Consider the following 24,635-nt stretch of genomic DNA (forward strand, 5'->3'; position numbering starts at 1 on the left):
TTATTTCGCAGAAAACGAATAATTTGAAAGATATTTTTTTTGAAAAAATGATCATTTCCGTTATTTACAATAATAAATCAACTATAAATATTTTTATCGTCCATGAAAATATTTATAGAAACCATCGTCGATAACGAAAATACTTTTTTATTGGTTAATTATTTCTTAGATTCCTGATGCCGGAAAAAAACGAATGGACTTATTTACAATAATGAATCCACGAACGTTGTCTTTCGACGGCCTTGTTCGTTGACAGAGACATTCTTTGGTACTGTTTGTCTTCTGACTCGGGCATCTTTCAGGAAGAAAGAAGGGAAGAAAGGAAGGGTTTTTGCGCATCCCCTCTTCGTCCCTCGCGCCCCTCGGTCGGGATCCATCGAAGATGCAGCTCACCGTGGAGTTCGGGTCTGTCCTCTTCTGCGCTGCTCCCGTTTTTATGCCTCTTGCGAACGCGATCTTTCATCGGCTCTGTTTCGAGCTGGCGCGGAAATTTTATGCGCCCGTTTCTTTCCGTAGCGGAATCTGCAAGATATCTGATGGGTTTTTCTTGAGTGAGTTTGAGCTGCAAGAATCGATGCCCTTTGTTGGAGTTGTCCGGTTGTTTCCTCGCGAAAGTTTGATGGGGTCGTGGGGATTTTTGCACTTTTGGCACACGGTTTCGTGTAGTTTGCATCTTGATGTGGTGACAGAAGTCTTTTGCTTTGGGGAAGTAGATTGAATCTGCGTTTGCTATATTAACAGTTTTTTCTTCTTTTAGTTGAATTTGAGATGTGGGAATGGGAATTTTCGAGCTTTTTTTCGAGGGGGGTTCCTATCGAAAGATCGTGCCGACCCCCTTACGGCTATGTTAAGTTGGAATTAGTGATGCATCTGGAGTATGTATGATTCGTTAAGGAAGATGCTGTGTACTGGTCAAGAGAAAAAGGTTGAATTTTTAACAAGTTCTGTTGTAGTTCCTCTCTTGGGTTTCATGAGCGGAATATGCAGCTTCTGCCCGTCATTACCATTGAAATCTTGCAAGCCTTCCTAACCTTAATTTGCTAGAGGGGGGGTCACCCTTTGTTGATGAACTTTTGGAATTTTTAAAAATCTTGGGCCAAGTTTCGATTGACATGGTTCCTTGTTGCGTTTGGTCTCGTTCTGTTATCTTCCTTTGCCCGGCAATGCTTTTGCTTGGTGGTTTTGCCGCAAAGAGCCTTGTCATAACTCTGAATAAGTTTTGTAATGCCTGAATACAGAGGGGGACTGGAGCTTCTGTGTAATTCTGTGAAGATTCACAACGTCAATGTTGAAACACCAAAAGGAGCACAACAGGTGACCTGATGTCAATTCGTGATGGAATAACTCTCATTTGGCTCACTGTGCAAGCAGGATTTTATTCTGATTTTTATGCATTGTTTTATGATTGTTAGAATTGAGCATAAACTGAAATCTGTGTACTTTTTCCTCAGTTGGCTATGAGGGATCTGCTCGTGTGGGTTCAGAAGAACTTGATCAAGGAGAGGCCTGAAATGTTCATCAAGGGAGACACAGTGTAAGTTTCTGAGAGCCACACTTGAATTTGGCTTGGAGGAGGGACATTCCTTAGTCATTCCCAATTAATCAACTTTAGCTTTTAAGAAATTTTGCTCACTTAACAGTTTTCAGCAAACAATAATCTGGACTAACTATATCAAAGAGTAAGATTGTGGATTTCGAGGAAAACAAGCCATTAAATTGATAGACAAACCGCAAAATGTCTAATTCCAGTTGCAGAGGACACCTGCGATTCATTGCTGTTACATTTATTCATAGTGTTACATGATGTAATTTATGTATTTGTGCAGGAGACCTGGTGTCCTAGTCCTTGTGAACGATTGTGACTGGGAGCTCAGCGGCCAACTGGATACCACACTGGAAGAGAAGGATGTGGTAGTTTTCATTTCAACTTTACATGGTGGTTAGTGAGTGCGATCAGATGATTGTTAAATGAAAATGGATGCGAATGACTACACAATGCAGTTAATTGTACCATATATAAGAGCAATTGGAGAAGAACGAATAGAGAAGAACATGAAAGTTTCTTTATCGATATGGAAGTGACTGTATTTTTTAGTTTAGCCATTCCTCTTGTTTGACTCTTACCTTTTTCTTTTCAAATCATTGCTTGTATCTACTTGGTCCATGTCGAGAACCCCAGTCGCAACTTATGACCCATTTTTTCCTGCTGTATCTCCGGAGACTCTTTCGATTCGGTGAATGGAAATCACTCTTTGTATCTTAGCTAAGGAGCAGTTACTTTTTCTTATTTGGCTCAGTCAGGATAGAAGGTATTCTCTGGGACATCTAGATTTTGTCTGAACATTATGGCATGTATGGTTCTGAAAAATGGAATATGGTGAGAATAGGAGTAGATATTCCACTAGAGGTATCTATAGCCTGGTTGAAAATTTATCATACCAAATCTAACGAGGACTACGTACTCTATCAGCAATATGACAGGGAATAGAAACAGCTAGTTCCATCGATCATTGAAGCTTTGCCCTTGGTCTTTTCCAAGAAACGCGATGATTGGACGACTGAATAGCGGTCCGACTCGCGAGTGTTTAGATTTTGGCCACTAATGGGGACAACTGGAAGTCGAAACTCAAGGGATTACAATGTTTACGCGCTAAAGCCCATAGCGCAGGCTCGGGGTCTCTGGTCTCACAGGGTCACTTTCCTTGTCTGAGGATAATCACAACTACCTCAGTCCAGGCGTTTCATTCAATTCGTATAGAGCGTATAATGTTCCAGGAAGATGTGCAGTGAAGGGCATCAAATTAGTGTGAACAGTTGTTGAAGAACTGTGGTAGAAATGCATGATGGAGCAAGAATAAGATTATTACCCTAGGAACCTTCCTGACGAAGCTTGAACAGATAGATAACAGAGACATCGAGCTGCAAAATTGGAAAGATGTCTATGTCGATGAAGAAGATACCGTCGTTTGAACAGTCGGAAGAATACGCACTTTGCACGATGTTTTAGAAACACTATTAACGAAAGGTATCATGTTACCTAGGCGCTTTGATTTGGAAACCTGATGAAATCGTTACGGTTCGGACGAGATCGCAATGTCAAGCATCACAACCCTGCCTGGCGATGACCATGCCGGGACTGTTATAGCTTCAATCTTCCACAAGCAAGGGAACACTGCCGCGCCAACAATGAAGAGGATCATAGGTAGATCTTTTCACGGAAAGGCATTGAAATGTTCGAGCCGAGGGCAGTCGCAGGGCAACTCTCCTTTGGTAGATCGTCCAAGCCAAAAATGAAGCATACTGGAAAAATGCTATTCCCAGTGCCCACCAAGTGAAAGAGGCCCTGAGACTGTTCCTGCGCTCATCAGACAGCGCCGCCCCCCTCCGCTTTCGCTATCGCAACTTTGCGTCGTCGGCGGACATCATTCCCGGTCCGCCGCTGCTACTTCACGCGAGTCATCGGAATCGTTAGCAAAACACCCCATCATTTAGACCGGGACAGGTCGTGTGGTACTGATGAAGCAAATGGAGGAGGGCAGTGAAGATTTTAAGCTTCAGGAAAGGGCAAGTGCACCGGCAAATCGTGGTGCTGAGAAGCAGGCGGACAGAGAGTGGGTGAATCCATGATTGTGGTTCTTGAAAATGGGACCGACTTTCATAAAAATATGCAGAAAAAATGAGACCAAATTTTCAAGAAACGCATGTGGTCACATATCGAAAACTCTCCTCGGAATGGGACCATCATGAGTAATAACTCTCCCTTGTGGTCTTGTTTACAGACTGTAACTTCGCACTTGTGACGGTACCAGGGAAGTAAAAAACAAAAAAGTTACTGTCATCGATAAAAAAAATTAATGCATAAGAACATCACTCAACATTAAGATCTTGCACTTGCGGTCTAGATTTGAACAACGCAACAGGCAATCTTTTGCTTTCTCCCCAAAATTGAAAATATAATCTATAATTCAAAAAATTGTGAAAAGATGTATATTATTCTACATGTCGACATTTATACATTGTGCAAATTTCAGGTGTCTCGAATTATGGAAAAGTCAAGGAGCGCGAGCGACGACATTTTGGTTAAGTAAAAAACAAAAAGTTAAAGTCGATCTAGACAAGCCTTGATAGCTACAAAAGTATATTGAAATTGGAAAAAAGGGAGGCTGATATAGCTTTGCATTACATAAGAATGCTTATACTAAGAACCAATAAAAATCAATTCTACAAGTAGATAAATAATGGGATACAGTGGATGACACATCCAGCGGCTAAAAAAAAAATTGACCAGAGGCCCAAGTAAATTGTGTAAAAAGGGGACTGAAAAGGGGAACAGGGAGAAAATGGCAAATAATTGAAGAGAACAACTTAGGCCTCTTGTTTTCCTTTCTTAAGTCTCTCTAGCTCTGCTTCAGCATCAATTAACTGTTGCCTTAGCGTGGCAATTCTTCGCTCCAGGCCTTCCACACTACCTCTAGTGGTTGAAGGTTGATAAGGTGATAGAAAATGCTGCGAAAAAGCCTTGAGAGCATCAACTCCAGTAACCTGCAAAATCCACCAATCGATAATCAAAAGTATGTCCTGAAATGAGACAGTCATGAAATTCTTCTTTTCCTGCTCCCAACGAGACTACATGCTTTAGAATTTCATATATCCGGAAAGTGGTTTTGGGTTCAAAACAAAGGTTGGCATGTCAATGGGCAAAGTCTCGTACTAAAGCAAAAAGAGTGAAGGTGGGGCTAAAATCAAGTCAGGGATTACATGAAAGAAGAATTATGAATATAAAGATTCAGAGGATATCTGATCAGATGAAGGTTTTATGATGCTAGAGAAGGATAGGATTATACAAGTTTTTCTTAAGGAAAGAAACCATTCTGCATATTTTTCCCAATAAATGGTGAAGTTTCATATTGTTTGGCAATCCAATTACCTCTTCTGGAAGCAAAGGGAGCTTGGTCATGTGAAAATCATCATACAACATGTAGAACTGATCAATGTACTTCTGTTGCATCCTCATTCTAGCTTTGAGCAACTTTGACTCAGCACCTACAGGCACAACATCATTAACTAACATTAATACCTACGTGCATTATAGGAACATCACATTCACTGGGATACTACTAGCAAGTAGACCTTCTTCATCATAAAGCACTTGGTTAATGATTATATTATGAGTGTCGATCTCAAACTTGGTGAGCTCTTGCACCAGTCTCTCCGTTTCATATAGGGAGAGGAACTCGGGAATGCAAACACAGACGAAGGTAGTCAGGTCCTGGGCAAGAAGAAAAACATAACATAAAGGTCTGGTGCAATACAAGGAAAATAGATGTCCTCCATCATCATAAACGTAGGGTAGATACATATTGTGGAAAAACATACTTACGGGGTCTTTAAATTGCTTGTTTACTTGTTCAATAACATCTTTCATGCCCTCGAGCTTTCCCAGAATCGCATCCTCACCAAAATCATCATCAACACCAAAAAGACGCGTCATCTGCAACGTGTGTCATCGTCGCAAAATTATCAGCGAGTTTTGCTCATGGATAATTTCCAAGGTCACGCGACATTATAATAATATCTAGCAAGACGAAACATCTTTGATGGCTATATTTGACATTTGAACAACATGAAACATCATTAAAAAATTTTGAGTAATTAAATCCCAATAACATGAGGACACTGAAAGTGGCAACTAGTTCCTGAGTTTCACCATGCTGAAATGTCGGAGGAAGATATACAGTGCAAGAAGAACTGCACGTTTTAAGTTTAAAGCAAAACTGGAACAAATAAGAGAATAAAAAACGACCAATTACAATGAATATCCCCAATCTTATAGAGTTGCAGGTAATCTTTATCCTTTCCATGATATTCTATCATGCTTACCTAGGATCTCTTTCCATTAACCTTCTGCCATCACCAATCCAGGTTTTAAATTAACAGCTGTAGCTGATGTTATACACACATTAATGGAGATGTTATGCAATGCCAGACAACTGATAACATTAGCTTCTAAACACGAATGGGAGGCAGAGCTATTGGGAGAAATCAACTGCAATCAACTGGATGCCTAAGCCACAATACGTAACAGAATATAAAAGACGTAATCAACCGATGCCCTGAAAAGCGAGGACTGAACCACAAGTGTCACACTGTTCTAAGCTAGAGTAGACATCAAAAGACACACACAGAGACATGCAAGCGCACATGTACACAAAAAAGCTATAGATCCAATATAGCCTCCAACAATTGAGCACTGAGATACAACAAAAGTCAAAAAATACAAGGGCGCCTCAATAGATAGTAAATGAAATTATACTCGATACAGAAGACCAATTCAATATTAACCAGTTCATTTGATAAGCTCACGAGTAGAATCATACCTGATTCATAAGACCACCAAATCTACTTTTTAAAGTCATCATTTTTGCAAGTCCCTTCTCCAATGTTGAAGGAAATTGCAACAACCGTAGTGTATGACCAGTTGGAGCTGTGTCAAATACTATAACAGAATAATCCATTGTTTGCACCAATCTGCACAAATATGTTTTCCATGAAAACTCACGGACGGTACTTAAAAGGTAAAACGTTTGAAAGGAGTAATAAGCTTAAATAGACTAAAAAGCACGATTCTTCCATAGTCAAAGATCTTAGAATTCACGGATAATTTAAGATGGAAAAGAGTTCCTCATCTAGTCCAGCATTCATTCACCGACTGTCCTAGCCAACGATAACCACCCCAAACCTAAAAAAGAAAAAATCCAAAAGCCCTACCTCCCACCTAAAAAGGAAAAACCTCATTTCATTATTATAATTCACATTGATGACAAAGGGTACTTAATCAACACAATAAAATCTACAACCTTTCTATCCAGTTCCAACTAATGGCCCAGCATCACTTGGTCGGTAGAGCTTTGTGTCTACTTAAAAAGATGGGCACACAATCAAAAGTTACCTTCACTAGGGTCACACCTGGAAATCTCAAATCAATATCAAGGCAAATATGTCAACACGAAAGATACTAATGGAAAATCTTAAAATGACCATCTAGGAGGTTATACACCCTTATCCATCTCCCAATTGAAGTCAAAACCCACAAACGCACATTATGTGTGCATGCACATGGAGTGAGTATGAACAACAATCCAAGTCCACAATAGTGACATGTGATAATAGGAGAAAGTCGACGAGGAAATCTAAGGCACCTGTTGAACTCCATCAAAGGAGCTTTGGAAATTACAAAAGGTAAAGATTGCATGTCTCAATTTTTTTTAATGTGCGAAAATACTGTACTTTGACATAGCTTGAAAACATTGTACTCTATATTAGCACTTAATATCAGAAAAGCATGCTTTCTCCTTACTTCAGCATCTCCGCAAAGCTCATTGCCTCATCAATCCCAGGAATCGCATTCGCCAGCTCAGAGACTAAGCTATCCATCCCTTCGGAATTACCTACGTCTTCTTGCTCAACGTTTGGATCCACCTCCTACAGAATACCGTACACAACAATGATGTGTCACGGAGATGAACCAAGAGCAATGCAGGATCATATAACTCAATTCATCCACAAAAAAGGAGCTTTTTTAATTGGCAATAGTACACCTCTTGATCTAGCGACACAGCACAGCTTTCGTACACGTTAAGAGCTATATATCCGACCATCGCCTAACATTACTTCAAATCGAAAATTCGAACTTTTAGCAGGCAAAACGCATTACTGCAAGACAGAGGGAATGGGCCGGTCCTCCAAACCCAGCCGAAACTACAATTCTTGTCGACGAACTTCAACCCGAGCCGAAAATTTCTCCACCGACCCAACAGCACGAAGCCAAAAATCGATAGCCCATCTGCCTACGAACACACACACCAATCACCAATCTTCAATTCAATGCCAACCCAAGCACACCGCCGAGCGATTGAACCGCCATCTCTCAATCTACCCTCGCCGCACGCACGGCGTCGAAACCACGCGAAGCTCCGCAACGCTCGGGGCAAAAAAAAGAAAAAAGAAAAAAGAAAAGAAGCGAGGAGGGGAACGGGATCCCTACCATGGCGTACAGATTCGCGAATCCGTTAACCAGGGTGGGGGACTTGGTGAACCGCTGCTGGAAGGCGTCGCTGAGGTTGTGGGCCGGATCGGTGGAGATGATGAGGACGGAGGATCGGACGCTGGCGAGCAGGATCGCGAGGATCGAGCTGCACGTGGTCTTCCCGACGCCGCCCTTCCCCCCGACGAACACCCACTTCAGGGTCTCCTGCTCCAGGACGTTCCGCAACGTCCCCTCCGGCAGATCATCCGCCGCCGCCATCGGGATGGGAGGGCCAGGCCAATTCCGGACCGCCGCCGCCGCCGCCGCGCGAATCTCGCAGAGGGAGGGAGAGGGAGAGAGGGAGAGGGAGGGCGTGCGGTGGTGGAGGAACAGAGCGATGCGGGGGTCCGACCGAAGAAATGACGAAGAGCCACGTGGGCGAGAGATTCAAAGATGGTTTCGGCCTCCTATGGGAGGGGACGGCGCGTGATAAGGGGGGATTCGCTAACGTGCGCCGATCGGCGGATGGGTGCGCCGTGCGCACACCCGGTCCCGGACTTAGGGATGTCGTGTTTATGTGATCATCTCTACCGCTTTTTGTTTGTAGGGGCAATGTATACTGTGATTCATGAATTTGAGTCTAATGTCTAATATGATTTCTTGAACTTTTAGGGTGCATTGAATATCATTTTGTGCTCTTCTTTTTTACGAACGAAATGATTTTTTATACGTGTCGGAAACAATTTCGAGTATTACCACCGCCCGTGGCGCTGGCTGAAAGTGGACTCTTCCTCTCGCAAAAGTTGGGTGTTCGAATCCGGGCGCCGCGGGACTTAACACGAGGTGCACGTGTGTGGTGGGTAGCACATGTCGCCCTGGGGTTTACCTCATTGCTGTGGCCATAGTGCGGGGTTCCACTGGGTTACCAAAAAAAAAAAAATTCGAGTATTTGAAGGCGTTTGATAAACTGTCCAAAATTTCTATTCCTAAGTAGAAAAGAACGAAATGCGTTTGGTAACTACACAAAATTTATGTTCCCAAATAATATTTTAATAATATTTTGAATTGTTTAATTTTTTTTTTTTTTATTCATTTTCTTCTTTGGCCATGGCCTGTCGCGGCCGCAGAGCCCGACGGGAAGAACAACACAAAAATAAGAAAAGAAAAAAATAAAAAAACCGATTCTCAAAATTGTGCCGAGAAACAAGAAGCAACTTTTTTACTTTTTGTTTCTTTTCCAAATTTCTCGGCACAAATTTTTGCAAAAATGTGCCCGGGAACAAAAAATTTACCAAACGCATTTTTGTTCCCAAACTATTTCGAGAACGAAAAGAACGAAATTTTCACTATTTAAGACGTTACAAAACGGACCCTTAATTTATTCAATGTAGTTTAAGGAACCGTATTGAATATGTATCGAATATTCAGGGACCATATTGAACAAATTAAAAATTCAGGGACTGCATTGAATATCGGGCTAATGTTCAGGGACTATATTGAACATGCATTACATATTGGGTTGAAGTTTAAGGACTGTTGGTGTGATCATCTGATTTGCGGAACGACAACAATTTCGCATTGTCCACGCCCTTCATGACTCGCCATCCCCGTAACAGCCCCTCAAATCAAGGTAACAAAACCCCAATCCTTTCGGGTGAGAAAAAAAAAAGTAAAAAAAAATCAATTCTTTTGTCATTAAGTAACTTGGGCTTGACAGCCGCCACCGCCGCCGCCAGGCAAACACGCGACTTCTAGAGAATCCTCCAACGGCGAGGAAGAGACTATCATCATCGAAAGAAGATAAAACCCTAACGAAAAATTCCTCGCTACTTCGCTAGAAACTACACGGAGAGAGCGAAGCAATCAAACCTCTGGATTTTCTAGTAAACATCGCGGTGAAGGAGATGCAAACGAAAAATGACACAAATGAAAACTGTAATAATGGAGGCCAAATTCCAAAAAAAGGGCATCAACTTTACGATTTACGGTGATAATTCTGGTTAGAACTTTTTTTTATCTCATAAAAAATCATGAGTTTTGCTTAAATTCTAAATCTGGCCCGAATAATTTGAAAATTTCACACCACGGTGGAACTAGAGTAAAAGTTAGTACGTTTTATTGTGACAAAAAAAAGTTCAAGCAAGAATTATCACTCAAGGTAAAATATGTGCTTGTTTTTTTTAGAATTAGCTGATGTAGGGGAAAAAGAAAGTGAATTTCAGGTTTTTATCTTTGCAATTATCATTTAATCATTTTCGCCCATCGCAATTCGCAAAAAATATACTATCGAAAAACATTTTCTTTATTTTTTGACGTTTAGATCACTCAAGAAAGTAAGTAACGGATAGATCCTTTCATTAAAAAGCGAAACATGTTTGAAATCGACAAAGAAAACGAATCATTTTCTACAAAAAAAATATTTTCGAGCAATGTTCATTTTTTGTAAAATAAATGGAGTCACAAAAAATCATCAATTTAGAAAATTTTTCCTAATTTTGATTGTTCTCATCGCTTAGAAAAACAAGTTAATGAAAAATACCTAAAGCCTATGTCCAAGCATTTTCATTGGTAATCAAAGTGTTTTCTATTAACTCAATTTTCTAGACAAAACAAAGGATCAAAGCCAGGAATTTTTTTTTCAAATTATTGATTTTTCGCGAAATAATGTTTCTCACTGTTTCACATTTCAAATTATTAGACCTTCAAGTGATGCGTCGCATCCATTTTCAAAATGAAAACGGTATATTTGGCAGAACGGACTTAGCTCAATTCCAATTTCGTAGGTTTTTCTCCATCATTTGGTGAAGAAGAAGAAGAATCCCAAAGAAGGTGATCGAAATCTTTCTCTGTGTTTTCTTTCTTCTCATCTTGATGACTTTTGAATTGGGATAATGTGACATTGTCAATCGCCTATTTTGCTATGATTATGATCGTCTAAACACATGTCCAATCCTATGGAATTTGGGTAGTGAAACTTGGAAGTAGATACAACTTTTTGGATTAGACATTTGATAGTTACAAACCACAATGGGAGATCGTTGATTTGTGAAATAGTGGAACTTCGGTTTTCTACGCAAAGGTGCTATGATGTTGCGTAAAAGTTTTCTGTTAACATGATACTGCTTGTTTATACAGACCCATCTAAGAGTAATAACAATGATAATAACGGGATCCGACCCGAAAGCTCTTGCTCATTGCCGAAGCCCGCAATTGCGATGATCGGTCTTCCAAGCTGATAGATCGTATTGCAAACTAAGGTCACGAAGCGTTATTCCACGACCTATGTTGCAAAACCATTTCATGCATCTATATTGCAGTCTTTGGGTCATTGGTAGTTTACGGCATTGTCGATAAGGCTTCAATGTTAAGCATAGGGGCGCAAGTAACCATGGCATGTGATTCAAAATGCCATTTTTCTGATCCGTGGAAGAGATGGGTATCAACGTACCACTTCCCTGGTTTCCTGGCACTCCTCTCCTATTGCCTTGCACATTGTAGAGTTAGTCCACAAGTAGGAGGGAGATTCTATAGTGTTTTTCTTACGCAAAAACCTGTAGAAAGATTGAATAAAAGCATCCAGGAACGGTAAATGTGCCGTTGCAGATGCTAGAAGTTAAAATAAAACCGTGCATCCATCATCATCGACTAGAGAACTTGATGCCTTCGTCATCCGCAGAAGTCCCTTTGAAAATCGCAAGCTTCCCCTTGTGCTCTAGTAGTTTCAAAGCTCGCATGAGGATGATGCGATCCACGCCTTGAAGATCTAGCAGAGAAAAAGAAACTCCACTTCACTTGCATGAAAGAGTTGTAACTGCCAATGCTAATGAGTTGCCAAACCTTGATTCACTTAAAATTGAGAGAGGAAATTTTTTATGAGAGTTTGTGAATAGCATTATCTGACCGCAGGACTTCCAGCAAAAAACAGCTCTATTTTCTTCTATCCAAGTTGAATTCAATAGCAACGATGTTTGCCTAACGCGCAAGTCTTGGAATTTTCTTTAAGAACATGCAAAAGTTACTTTACCTGTCCCCCGTGATTCAGGCCCAGAACGTATTTCCTCAACCGTCATCACAGAGTCCTCCAGCCCATTATCTTTCACCTAATCAAACGAGGGCGATGAGTGAACTTCTCCTAACTTAACAAGCTTCAAATTGTACTGAAGCTCTAACTAACTCACAAAGTTTAATATAATATCAGCCCAGTCTTGAACGCGGTGCCAGAGAATAAGACACTTCCTATGTCCTTTATCCAACCATTCTGCACGTCCTGCTAGATGAGGAAGGCAATTAATGGTCTCCCATACAATATTGAATCGGTATACAGCATAAACCAAACATAAAACAGAAAAGAAAGAATTTATTAAGTACTCCCACCTTCGGAAACTATGGCAGCAAGGAATGCTTGCCTTGCTTCATGAGTAAGAGATCCTGCACTATCAGAGTGATAAGAGTAAAAACGCGTATGTTGTTAGGTAGACAAAGCATCAGTGATCTCAGACCAACAACAATGTGAGAGGAACTGGGGAAGGGTGCAAACCAACACAATAGCTAAAAAAGATTGCATGGCACAAGGAAATCGATTCAGTGGAAAGAACTGGTAGGTTCATCTTGACATTCGCACAAACTAAACTGTGACCAACTATGAAATTGTTCAGGAGTGACATAAGACCTAGTATTGTTCAGAAACGTGGGCAGATGGACAAAAGACAAGGATATAAACTGTGATCAACCAATGAACTGGGGCAGATGGGAACAATAATTCCTCATTAGCATCAATAGATATCCTGTTCTGTAAGAGAGAAAAGATGAAACTCTCAACACTAAACACCATGACATGGAACTTTTTGCATGATGATACCTGCTATTCAAGCACCTTCTGCTCTCACCCAAAAAATAAATAAGGACCTTCTGCCAGCCACCATGCTCTTGGCAAAGCACAAGGCAACACAGCCCTAGGTTGGTCGCAGAAATAACCAAAAGAAGTACCCAACGCATAAATTGATGAAAAGACGTACTCTCAATCGCAGGATTTGAAAACAGTGGAAACTCTTCTTCCAATCCAATCACAAATATCTTTTGCGTTTTACAGTAATCAAGGATAAGTTCCTTCCAGAGTTGCACTTGCTTCTCTCGCGTGTCCCTTACTGGCTGCAAGCTGAAAAACGTACAGCCAAGTTGTGAGCCACATGAATTCCCACTATTAAATGAAAAGGAGATGAAAATTTTGGCAATGGAACCATGAAGACTACCAAAACAATTGATGTCACTTGTTTTGACTAGGGCAGAATGAAATAGGCCAAATTCCAAAAAAAAGCACCAACTTTACCTTGAGTGACAATTCTAGCCCAAACTTTTTTTTGTCTTATAAAAAATCACCAACTTTCACTTAAATCCCAAATCTGGCCTGAACAATTTGAAAATTTCACATCACGGGAGCCAGATTTGGGACTCAAGTAAAAGTTGGTGCTTTTTATTGAGACAAAAAATGGTTCGGATCAGAATTGTCACTCAAGATAAAGTTGGTGCTTTTTTTTTTGGAATTAGCCCGAATGAAATGTCTAAAGCAATCCTTCATATGCACCATTAACACTTTATTTCTTCTTTGAAAAATAATAAATTAGATGGCTGACAGAGATATCTTTTGCAGCCAACTTGCATCAATAACCTTTTTTAGACGACACCTAGCAGATAAGAAAGCAGTAGACACACATAATGTGCACCAGCAGAGATGACAGTTTGTGAAATTTTTGGACATGGCTTACGCATTCACATGCCAAATAGAAAACCAGTTCTGCTACAGTACGCATTTGCCCTTCCAATTAAAGAAGACAGTTCAGAAGAAACTAGTTTCGGCATACAACCACTGGTCACACCAAAAGCATATACGACCTTGACTCCTAAAATCTCACTAAAGGTTCAAAGGGCACGTGTAAGATACTTTAAAGATTATGACATAAGCTAAAAAATGTTGTCTCAATGCCGATCAGAACAGAGCCAGGCAGCTGGTCCACACAAACTGGTAGCTACTTAGCTTAACCACACAAACCCCAACAAAATTTTCTTGTCAATGCTCATTTAAAAAATCCCCATCGGCCATACCGTACGATTTTCAAGGGGCTAACTTATCCCCCAAACAAAAAAAAAATTCTCGAAGAATTGACAATGAAAACGCCCTGTCTTGCCTATGACTCCATTGGAAACAAAGAAAACAGAGTAGTGATAGAATCAGGGACCTAAAACAGTGCCACAGACCAAAAGCAACCCTTTCCAGGGTTGTGGTTGTAGCACAGGCTGCACTTCGGCTCTGATACACTAAGCTGAAACACTGTGTTCTTTGGTTCTATAGATAAATAGAAGGGCTTAACAATGACCATTGCATATAGTTTCAGAAATAACTATTGACTCTTGTCTATCAGGTAATTGATGCTAATTTATGGACAAGAAGTGCATCCTAACAACTAACATAATAAGTGATACAACATAAACTGTCCCATTAGAAGAGGAGATGCAAGGAGTTTAAGTCATTACGTGAAATAAGGAGGGTAATTGAAGAATGGAGGTAACTTGAAATTGCCCAGCGTCTGCATCTCTTCCACTATTCAGAGAGACAATATTTGCTGCAAATCTGTCATTCAAAGCTGAAAAAAAAAAAACAGGATTAGCTCCAGCTATTCTTTTAAGCATAATCGTTCTTAGGACATCGCGTAACACAACTAATTTTGAGATTTCAATATGTATTTGGCCAGTACAAACTGGATATTCAAATCAAATCACAAGTATCTGTTAAAGTGATTGGCGTAGAACGGCGAGATTATAAAAAATTGATGAAATAATGGCGTATTACTGTTCCAGATCAAAAAGTAAGATGTGATCTAACAGTAGAGGAACACATAAATCAAGGACAGCTTCAGGCTAAATTATCTAGATAGCATATGAATGATCCTCTCTCTCTTTCACCAAAAAATCTTCTTTTTATAGCTTACGACTCACGGGCTATATCCACTTTTACAAGGAGGCTCAAGTAGCTCAAGAGGCTCAACTCTCGAGCAGCTCAAGTAGCTCCAATTCAATATAAACTTGTATACAACTGAGTAGAACATGAGTAAATGTAAGTTGAGTCATGAGTAGCCCACGAGGAGCTTGACTCGCTTGTGCCCCTTTCCTCACATCAAAGCTCCAAGATTTATAAAAGACACGGGGATGCCACTTGGAACAAATCAGACTCGTCAACTACGGGGAAATGGTCATCATTTTGCAGAATGCCAAGGGAACATAGAAAGCACCGGCGGCACACAAGTCACCCGATTCCTCCAAGACAATCCTAATTAATTACCGGAATTCTCCTCTTCTTCCCGTCTATTTCGATCAGCAGATGGAGACAAAGTAGAAAACTATCACTGTCGCTGATGGCCTGTGCGAACCGCACAGAACAGAGCGAGCTCGTGTAACCTCGCAGTGCCTGCAGATTTCGTCCACAAAGTTCGACACTTTCCTGCATACCCACGAGCCGCAAGCTCGCGGCTTCGCGGTTTCCGTCTTCCCAAAACAACCAACGAAACCAAAACGTACGACGAACTCCGTCTCGCCTGAATCAAACAACCTAGGACGGAGCGATCGAGGAAAAGAAAAACGAAAGCGAGCTCGAAATGTACCCAAATCACAGACTACCCACCGCTCAGAACGCGAAGATCGAATCGAATCGAGAGCGAGCGAGAGAGGCTGGAGGCGAAGGATAAGAGAGTACCTGCTTCGAATCGCGCGCTTCAATGTTGTTTCCATGCAAGTTCGTTGTCGCTCTGGTTTGCTCGAGCACCGAAGACGAAGGTGAGGAAGAAGAAGGAAGAGTCAAAGGAATCCATTGACTCCGGGACTGGGCTTAGTATTGGGCCGTACGTGCTCCTCTATTGTAAAAGGCTATGGACAGGCCCAATAGGCCCAGCTGTGAAAATAACGGGCCCAGAAGGACGTAATTGCAAAGATGATATTTTGAAGCCACGGGGGGTCAGGTCAATTTATAGCTTCTCGAGTTCTTTTGTTGCCCGACCGAAAATCCGAACATATTATATTGAAATAAAGTAAACGAAGTCAGTCCGAACTGAATCGGACCGTCAAGATTTGTAATTGCCGCTGCTTGCCACAAGCTAGGCGAGGCTCGGCCAAATTTGGAAGGGCTCCCCTCGCCACTGATGCCTTGCGAGGCTGGCCTCGCCCGAGGCTATGGGCGGCCTCGCCTATGATTGGTCGCCATCGGCAAGGAAGAAGAAATAAAAATAATAATAAAATCGAAAAATATTATTAAAAATTGTATATGTTAGCCGACTCGCCGGTGGTCATCATCGTCGGTAATATCCAAAATTATCGGAAGGATTGTCACCGGCAAAAGGTTTAGGACTTAATTGGCTGAAAAAAGGTTTATAACTAAATTAGAACAAATGCGATGAATTCTACGATTTTTCTGATACTTTTTCCGCAAATGCTCGATATCCATCTTCGATTCCAATAAAAAAATGGGGTCGAATCGGGTGGACACATGACGGGCGCCGTTGTTTGATCCCGTGTCCAACAAGGACATAACTTAGACATCAGCTTTCTCGCCACTCCGACAAAAATCTTGGTTCAGTCCTTACACATATATACCGTTCTCGTTTCTCGAAAGTTCCATGCTGTTGTTGCTCCTCTCTTCGTCGTACGGGAGCAGAATATCGCACCTAAATTGGCTACACATAATGCATCACGTGGAATCTGTGGAAGGCCTACTTGATCTGCGAGGAGAGAACAACACAATGGTGGCCTTGAGCTCTTGCCTAACCCGAATTGGCAATTGGCAATATTTATCTCCGAGTACTAAAGAATGAGATAAGTAAAGAGAGACATTCAAAGAAGGTGGAACGGAGATGGAAGTCAAAAATACAGCCGTTGGGGAGATCCCCTCGAGTCACTACTTTGGCTGGAATGCTCCAGCATTTCATTAGTGCCATCTGACCTGAAGTTTTGGCATTTTATATGATAAAAGGGAAATCCTGCAAATGTCTTTTCTCTGGCCACTCCGGCAAACCGTTCTCGTTTCTCAAAAGTTCCATTCTGTTGTTGCTCGACTCTTCGTCGTACGGGAGCAGGATATCGCACCTAATCTCGAGAGAGCGACGAAATTTAGTCATAGCTCCACATAAATGCATCATGTGGAATCTGTGGAAGGTCTACTTGATCTACGGGAAGAGAACAACACAATGGTGACGTTGAGCTCTCGCCTACCCAGATTGGCAATTGACATGCGATTTCTCCGAGTACTAAAGAATGAGATAAGTAAAGAGAGACATTCAAAGAAGGTGAACGGAGATGGAAGTCAAAATACAGCCGCTGGGGGAGATCCCCTCGGTCAACTTTGGCTGGAATGCTACAGCATTTTCATTAGTGCCATCTGACCTGAAGTTTTGGCATTTTATATGATAAAAAGGGGAAATCCTGCAAATGTCTTTTCTCTGGCCGAATTGTAATTCGGTAATTCATATTTACCGAATTACAAGCTATTGGCGACATCGCCAAGGGTCCGTGGACCACCAATCAACCACCGGCAGAAGCTCGATACCTTTGCTCGGGAAGATCGCCAAGAGGGAGCCCAATCCGAGCCCGTAAAAAATTTAAGCCATTAAATGATGAGGCAATCGATATATATATTAACTACTCATCACTATACCAATTCTCCGTTGTGAGACGTTTCTGACACGACTCACACGTATACATCTCAACAGGGATAATGTAAACGAGAACTCCACTTATTTAATTTCAAGGTGGAATTTAAAGAATTAAGTAGAAAGATAGAAGTCTAATTATTCAGCATTGAATAAGGTGAGGCCAAAAGGAGGCATATTGATTCACACGCAGAGCAAGAACGGACCATGGTAGGTGGGTGAGCGTGTATGAGCATTGAACGCCGAAGTTCTCGTCAAAAGCTTAACACTTCAACCGTCGCCTTCGCTGACTCCATCGAGTGTAAACGGATCTCATCTCGCTGGAGGTCTCTCTCTCTCTCTCTCTCTCTCTCTCTCTCTCTCTCTTGCATGTCCTGTGCACGACTGTAAAGTGGAAGATCTTGTGCTTTAATTGCAGTTAGCTGCAGTGGAGTGACATTCACGTGGGGTTCTCTGCATAAAGAAATTTTGCAGAGTGACAGAGCGAGAGAGGGAGACAGAGGAAGAAGACAATGACAGTGTAAGAGTTCTTGAATCCCCGTTTGATCTGATTTTCGCTGTTATGGGATTGCTGAATTATACCCATCAGCGCACCTTGATTGCTTTTGCTGATTCCGCTTTGATTTGCTGATAAAAGGCTAAGAACTCGAAGAAAGATCAACTCTTGGATAGTGGGTGTTTATCAGAATTTGTTTCTTCTTTACCATTGAATGAAAAGTTGGATGCTTTCTTTTGTCTGGTCCATATGATCGTTTCTTGTTTCGCTGGTCAATAGATGATATAATGTTGGGATCAACTATGTGAAGGGCAATCGTTCTAAATCACGTTAGAAGCTTCATTTTCGAGGAGGAATTGATGCTCGATCCTGACATTTTTTATATGTGATAATCAGTGTTGCATCGGCTCCTGGGAAGGTCTTGATGACCGGCGGCTATCTTGTTTTGGAGAGGCCCAACGCAGGGATTGTTCTTAGCACGAATGCTCGATTCTATGCAATCGTGAAACCTCTTTACGAAGAAATCAAACCTGACAGCTGGTCGTGGGTGAGTGATTTCACAACTCTTATCTTCTAAAATTTTGATTGCTGCTGTTTCAGTTGCTTGAATATTCTTTTGGAGAACACTTTTTTTGAAGGAAAAAGAAAATTAGTCATTTGAGCTTTCTGTTGCGAACCTTTTGCAAGTTATTCTATTCCATCAACAAATATCTCCTTAATCTTCTGAGGTGCTTGAGGTTTTTGTTAGCAATTTCTTATAATTAAGGTTTGTCCATTTCTTATACATGAGTTGTGGGAATCGTCTACTGGAGACTCAAAGTTTTGAACAGAACTGATTTGTTGATTTTGAAATGCTGGAGTGAGATGCACCTAGGCCATATTAGCGAGATGTCCTGATCAGCTGATGTTGTGGAGAGAGTCTTTCTCACTACAATCTGCCACGAGACCCTCCAGCAATAATTGTAATGTAAAGGGTTTTTAGATTTGATCTAGAATGTTTCGGGGGATTTGTAGAATCTAGCAGAGTCCATTAGATTTTATTGATTCATTCCCCTGTAAAACTTTTCTTCCATAAAGTTGAACAATTGCATCTTCTTCCAGGTATATACGGATGTCAAGTTAACATCTCCTCAGTTGTCTAGACAAAGCAATTTCAAGTTGTCGTTGAACAATCTGACTCTCCAGACAGTCTCTTCGAGGTAGGTTTTTATCACCTTTTATAGTATTTGAGGAAAAAACCAGAGATTTTGTTTTTTTTTAATAATTCGTATGATGAGCGAACCATGTATAGGAATGTTATTAAACAGAGTATAACCCAGCTGCTTGAAATCTCAGCGACTCCGGCAACCCGTTCGTGCAGCACGCTGTGCAGTATGCTGTGGCAGCTGCACATGCAAAGTTTGACAAGAACAAAAAAGACGAGCTTCACAAACTACTCTTGCAAGGTTGTGATTGATGCTTGTATGCCTTTTGCAGATAGAAGAAGTTTGATATTTTAATAACGTCTAGTATTAGTTTTTCAGGGCTTGATATTACAATTATAGGCTGCAATGACTTCTACTCATACCGGAATCAGGTAAAATACCTCTATGGTTTTTGTTTCATTTGATGCAATGCTTTTGTATGCTGTCAGATTGTTTGTTCTTTTAGCATTTGAGGGAAGTCAATGGGATCCAACAGCATTTGCGTTCTTGTTCTGAAGTTCTATTTTTGGGTTCAGTTCTCTTTTATGAATCAGGACCGTGATTGGAATTTATTCTTTTATTAGATTGAAGCCCGAGGATTACCTTTGGTACCAGAGTCATTAGCTGCTCTTCCTCCTTTTGCATCAATAACCTTCAACGCTGAGAACTCGAATGCAGAATGTAAACCAGAAGTTGCAAAAACTGGACTTGGTTCTTCTGCGGCCATGACTACAGCTGTGGTTGCTGCTTTACTTCATTACTTTGGAGTTGTTAACCTTTCTCTCTTGTCGACGGAGTCCTCGGAGCTTGATGTTGTACATATGATTGCCCAAAGTGCTCACTGCATAGCTCAAGGGAAAGTTGGTAGTGGTTTTGACGTCAGCTCTGCAGTATATGGGAGCCAGCGCTATGTCCGCTTTTCACCAGATGTGCTTTCTTCTGCTCAGGTATCCGTCCCTCTCCTCATATTGGCCTTGACTCCCTCATGCCCAATGAGCTAGAAAAGAGAGGAGAAATTGGTTCATTTGATTGCTGGTCATGGCCTATGGAGGATTGAATCACATTTTTGTTTTCAGAGTCTGACTATATTGATGTTTTGAGGATAAAGCTAGAGAATTTATTTATCGGTAGTCATTGTCTGCAGCTTTAGAAAAGTTAGCATGGGCTTCCCAGTGGTTTAGCATATGAGAGATTATTTTAGCAAACTATGAGTCTCACATTAAAAAATTGCATGAACTCAAATGTTTGCAATTATGCATTAAGAAGAAAGTGGGCTTCCTAGTGAATAACTGACCCCATAACCTGCGCATAAGTAGTACAAATATTTTTGACATATCAAAGCCTATATAGGCTGATGAAGACGTGAATGTCTCATAAAGTTACTGCACTTTAAAATGATAAAGTCAGCTTGTTTCTCCTTGCTTTTGTTATGATTTATGCAACATGAATGGACTCTTAACATTCTGTTCCATTTGATGGCCAGAAATATGCATGGTAATAGGTTCTTAGAGACATGATTCAATTGATAAATCAGGCGCAGATCATAACGTTTGTGTGTATAGGCTGAGTTTAGGTGATATTGATTGCCTATAGTAGAGCGGCTTAAGATTGTAATTTCTTAGCTAGCTGAACTTATCTTAGAATCGCTCTTCAGTTTCAGATGGTTGAATAAGTTGTATTAACACCCTTTATGTTGGCTGCAATATTTCAAAGTGAATCAGCATTTTCAGTTTACTCTGATTAAATTATATCTTGAATTTGGCTTTTTGAAAGTTGGACTTGCTTGTTTATGTGGGTCAACTGGGGATGTGTTGCCGGTTCTGGGCAAACCTGTGTAATTCTTGCTTACATTAACGTATCTTTGAGAACAAGGGTTGCCTGACTGTTTGTCCAAGGTTTGGTTGTATACTCTATGGTCAAATTGCATTTTTCACAATTTTCAATTGTTATTACTGAAATGCGCTATTGCCAAATGGAGGTAAAAAGGTTAGTTTACCGTTAGTCTCTGCATCACTTCTTTTTTTTTTTTTTGGTTTTGGCAAACAGTCTTTGTATTACTTGGATAAGTAATTCGAGACTCCAGATGAATCATAACTTATCATAATTTTCTATCACATGTTAAATCTGGTAAAGGCTTCTGAGAATGTCCAGGAAGAATGTGACATACTGCATGTTTTCATTTTAGACAATTTTTTTATTGAGTGCCAGGTTGCAGTCAAAGGAATGCCTCTAGATGATGTCATTGTTGACATCTTGAACGGAAAGTGGGACCATGAGAGGACGAAGTTCTCCTTGCCACCATTAATGTCACTTGTAAGCGTTTTTATGAATGATACTCCAGTGCTTTCACATTAATACAAGATGGATAGGTGAGAAGTAAATCTGCTGCCAAATGTCATATAACAGTTACCGAAATTTGTTGTCCTGATTTCTTCACATTAAGATGTCTGGAAATGTGTTCTCGGCAATTTCCTACTGTGAATTTACAAGCAAACTGTAAAAATTGATATCACTGTTAATCTGTGCTTTCGGCTTCAGTTTGCCAGGCATTTGTGTTATGACCTTTTCTGTTCTAATTCTTGCATTGTTAATGGTTAGGATCGTGTTGAGACTTGTAGGCTTGAATAAACTACCCACAGGAAAGCAAGAAACCAATTTGGAAAAATTTACCCTTCACTGTTTTCTTTCTATTAGTTGCTCGGAGAACCAGGAACAGGAGGATCGTCCACCCCATCCATGGTAGGAGCTGTGAAGAAGTGGCAAAAATCTGATCCCCAGAATGCCCAAGAGACGTGGACAAAGTTGTCAGAATCAAATTCAACTCTGGAAAGACAATTTAACTTGTTGAGCAAATTAGCAGAGGAAAATTGGGACGTGTATAAATGTACTATAGACAGATGCAGCCCGCTCAAGGCAGACAAGGTACTTTTCTGAGCCGGATTTCACTCTCTTGATGTGTAAATTCATGACAATTATGATCTACCTATGTGATGTTTTTGAAACAAATTGCTTCCATATTTCTTCTATTTGAATTATCGAATCACTATCATTCTTCCTGCGTCAACAGTGTACCCGATTTCCGTTGTATTTGGTATCTTTTATTACAGGGGCTCCTTTTTAGGAAGGGAGTAAATTGTTTTTATGCTTCTTTTTTGTGGATGATGAGAAAAGTTTTTATTCTGCCCTGCGATATCTCGACTTTCTTGTCCCTGAATGTGCTGCAATTTAGCCTGCTTTCTTGTCCTAGGAATCCAACCAATCATGATGCAGGACACTTTTTCTCATAGGATCTGAAGTATTTATGGAGGGATTAGCTACAGAATAGACTGGTGGTATGAGGTGGTCAGTAGAGCTTTTGGAGTTTAGTATATAGCTTGGCCTAGATAGGAGAACTTGAATAGTGGATCTCATTAGTATCCTGTAAATATCTTGTGTATAGTATCTGTATGGTTTTATTTGTTCTCTTCCTGGGAAGCTCTGTTTCTTCGAAGTATTTTTGTGAGCCTTTGAGGCAGAATAGGGTTAAGGTACTTGCGTATGATAGAGTGGGTGTCATCCTGTTTACATGTCAGAACAAACTCACTTTATACAGGGGTGCATCCTTGGGCAGAAACACTTTGACATCAACTTCCTTAGTGTTCAAATGTCTCTAATTTTTTTTTTCTAATGTTTTTCAAATTTAAACATAATTTTTGGTTTCAAATGCTTACTTGCTAGTCATTTACCCAATAAAATTTAGGCCATCTAATATAAAGGGAAGCCATTTTTAGAAGGAAAATTTTCTACAGTGTGTTAAGTGATACTTGTGCAGGAAGTTTTGTCGTGCAGAATAATATTTTATGCTCATTAAACTTTTCTCTGTTAAATAGATATCTTTCTTCTATAATATCATTTCCTCATGTTAGCACTCCTGAGGACTAGATATTATCATTTCTGTTGATATGATCTGACAAACTTTACAAACAGTGGATAGAGCTTGGAACGGAGCCAAGAGAAGAAGTTGTTGTCAAAGCTCTGTTGGGAGCAAGAGATGCTATGCTTGGGATCAGGAATCTTATGCGGTCGATGGGTCAGGCTGCTGGTGTTCCTGTAGGTTCTCTCTGTCACTGGAAATCATGTAACATAGGCAAGATCAATCATATATGCATGTGTTAATATTTTCTACTGTTGTTATTAAGATGGGAGACATGTACTTGCTTTTGGAACTTTTGGATAACACACTGCAGTATTTACCTCCTCTTGAGGATATTCTAAATGTGTGCTGATCATGTACTGTACGGTCTATACCAAAGATAAAACCTTTCAGGAGAAGGTCAAACTTTTTTCCGTCTCATGCATGCTTAACAGTTAAAACGGATTTGCAGAGTAGCTCCAAATTGAAAAGATGGGTTTCATTCCCATTTTTTCAATTTCCAACTCTTACTATATTGATTACTACTGTTTAACTGTCTTGATGTTGCCAATATTATCCTGCATGTATCTAAGAAAGATGTTGCCCATTAGATGTAAGTGCATTTTCCTTCTGTTATTTATATCGTAATTTGTTGATATTTGATTCTTCCTAGGAGGAGAAATAAATAAAACACTCGTTTTTACCATGTACTAAATATTGCTGGCCCACTGTTGTAAATTTGTAATTATGTTTCCTTAGAGAATTCATCGTTGGATATTTTACATTCTTCTCCGGAGAAAAATAAACAAACTTCTGATTTGATACTCCACTTGTGTTTCTCCGTCACGTTAAAAATGGCTTCCTTTTTTGGTTTACAGATAGAACCTGAATCACAGACTCGGCTTTTAGATGTGACTATGGGCATGGAAGGAGTTTTGCTGGCTGGGGTTCCTGGAGCAGGCGGGTTTGATGCAATCTTTGCCGTTACTTTAGGAGATTCTAACCAAAACCTTGTCGAAGCATGGAGTTCGCTCAATGTTTTGGCTTTATTAGTCGGGGAAGATCCTAGGGGAGTATCATTAGAAACAGGTGACCCAAGAACTGCAGAAATTACGTCAAATGTTTCTGCTATTCGCATTGAGTAGTCCCTCCTTTTCTTTTTTCCTTTCTTGTGTACTGGAATTGCAATTGTCATTCCAAAGTTAATGGCTATTGTATTTCCCTATATTGGGTTGGAAGCAAGAATTGTATTTCAATGTAGAGGAATAATCTTCAATGTTTAAGACATATTTGACTGGCAGAAGAAATAAATAAAAAAAAAGTCTATTGTTCCATCATATTCCCGGTC

General features: G+C 40.5%; 4 protein-coding genes across 6 annotated transcripts; 2 read left to right on the forward strand and 2 right to left on the reverse strand.

Moving 5' to 3' along the window:
- The first annotated feature begins 253 nt into the window (after nucleotides 1-253).
- Nucleotides 254-2,094, forward strand: LOC115691783 (ubiquitin-related modifier 1 homolog 2). Its single transcript, XM_030618514.2, has 4 exons — nucleotides 254-405; nucleotides 1,239-1,314; nucleotides 1,452-1,534; nucleotides 1,827-2,094. The coding sequence occupies exons 1-4, from the start codon at nucleotides 383-385 to the stop codon at nucleotides 1,942-1,944; spliced, it is 300 nt and encodes a 99-aa protein (XP_030474374.1). The 5' UTR covers nucleotides 254-382; the 3' UTR covers nucleotides 1,945-2,094.
- Nucleotides 2,095-4,147: 2,053 nt separating this feature from the next.
- LOC115691832 (ATPase GET3A) lies at nucleotides 4,148-8,433 on the reverse strand. Its single transcript, XM_030618567.2, has 7 exons — nucleotides 8,045-8,433; nucleotides 7,358-7,482; nucleotides 6,378-6,528; nucleotides 5,381-5,491; nucleotides 5,131-5,269; nucleotides 4,928-5,043; nucleotides 4,148-4,542 (listed from the first exon to the last, which is right to left on the reverse strand). Exons 1-7 carry the CDS (start codon nucleotides 8,303-8,305, stop codon nucleotides 4,366-4,368), a joined length of 1,080 nt encoding a protein of 359 aa, XP_030474427.1. The 5' UTR covers nucleotides 8,306-8,433; the 3' UTR covers nucleotides 4,148-4,365.
- A 2,989-nt stretch (nucleotides 8,434-11,422) lies between these two features.
- On the reverse strand, nucleotides 11,423-15,897 carry LOC115691790 (vacuolar protein sorting-associated protein 25). Of its 2 annotated transcripts, none has more exons than XM_030618525.2 (7): nucleotides 15,771-15,897; nucleotides 14,555-14,664; nucleotides 13,042-13,181; nucleotides 12,401-12,454; nucleotides 12,205-12,293; nucleotides 12,051-12,126; nucleotides 11,423-11,789 (listed from the first exon to the last, which is right to left on the reverse strand). In XM_030618525.2, exons 2-7 carry the CDS (start codon nucleotides 14,611-14,613, stop codon nucleotides 11,665-11,667), a joined length of 543 nt encoding a protein of 180 aa, XP_030474385.1. In that variant the 5' UTR covers nucleotides 14,614-14,664; nucleotides 15,771-15,897; the 3' UTR covers nucleotides 11,423-11,664. The 2 variants fall into 2 exon arrangements, with proteins under 2 accessions (XP_030474385.1, XP_056174073.1); XM_056318098.1 differs by lacking the exon at nucleotides 15,771-15,897 and adding an exon at nucleotides 15,360-15,405.
- Nucleotides 15,898-17,883: 1,986 nt separating this feature from the next.
- LOC115691788 (phosphomevalonate kinase, peroxisomal) lies at nucleotides 17,884-24,624 on the forward strand. Of its 2 annotated transcripts, XM_030618524.2 has the most exons (11): nucleotides 17,884-18,041; nucleotides 18,134-18,235; nucleotides 18,608-18,758; nucleotides 19,313-19,410; nucleotides 19,547-19,656; nucleotides 19,735-19,787; nucleotides 19,980-20,342; nucleotides 21,604-21,708; nucleotides 22,090-22,317; nucleotides 23,362-23,484; nucleotides 24,166-24,624. In XM_030618524.2, the coding sequence occupies exons 2-11, from the start codon at nucleotides 18,228-18,230 to the stop codon at nucleotides 24,430-24,432; spliced, it is 1,506 nt and encodes a 501-aa protein (XP_030474384.2). In that variant the 5' UTR covers nucleotides 17,884-18,041; nucleotides 18,134-18,227; the 3' UTR covers nucleotides 24,433-24,624. The 2 variants fall into 2 exon arrangements, with proteins under 2 accessions (XP_030474384.2, XP_030474383.2); XM_030618523.2 differs by lacking the exon at nucleotides 17,884-18,041 and having other exon boundaries at nucleotides 18,056-18,235.
- Nucleotides 24,625-24,635: the final 11 nt, after the last annotated feature.

Source organism: Syzygium oleosum, unplaced genomic scaffold (assembly GCF_021117445.2).
Source record: "Syzygium oleosum isolate NSW1041296 unplaced genomic scaffold, Sole_v2.1 Sole_v2.14, whole genome shotgun sequence".
In the NCBI taxonomy this organism is placed as follows: Eukaryota; Viridiplantae; Streptophyta; class Magnoliopsida; order Myrtales; family Myrtaceae; genus Syzygium; species Syzygium oleosum.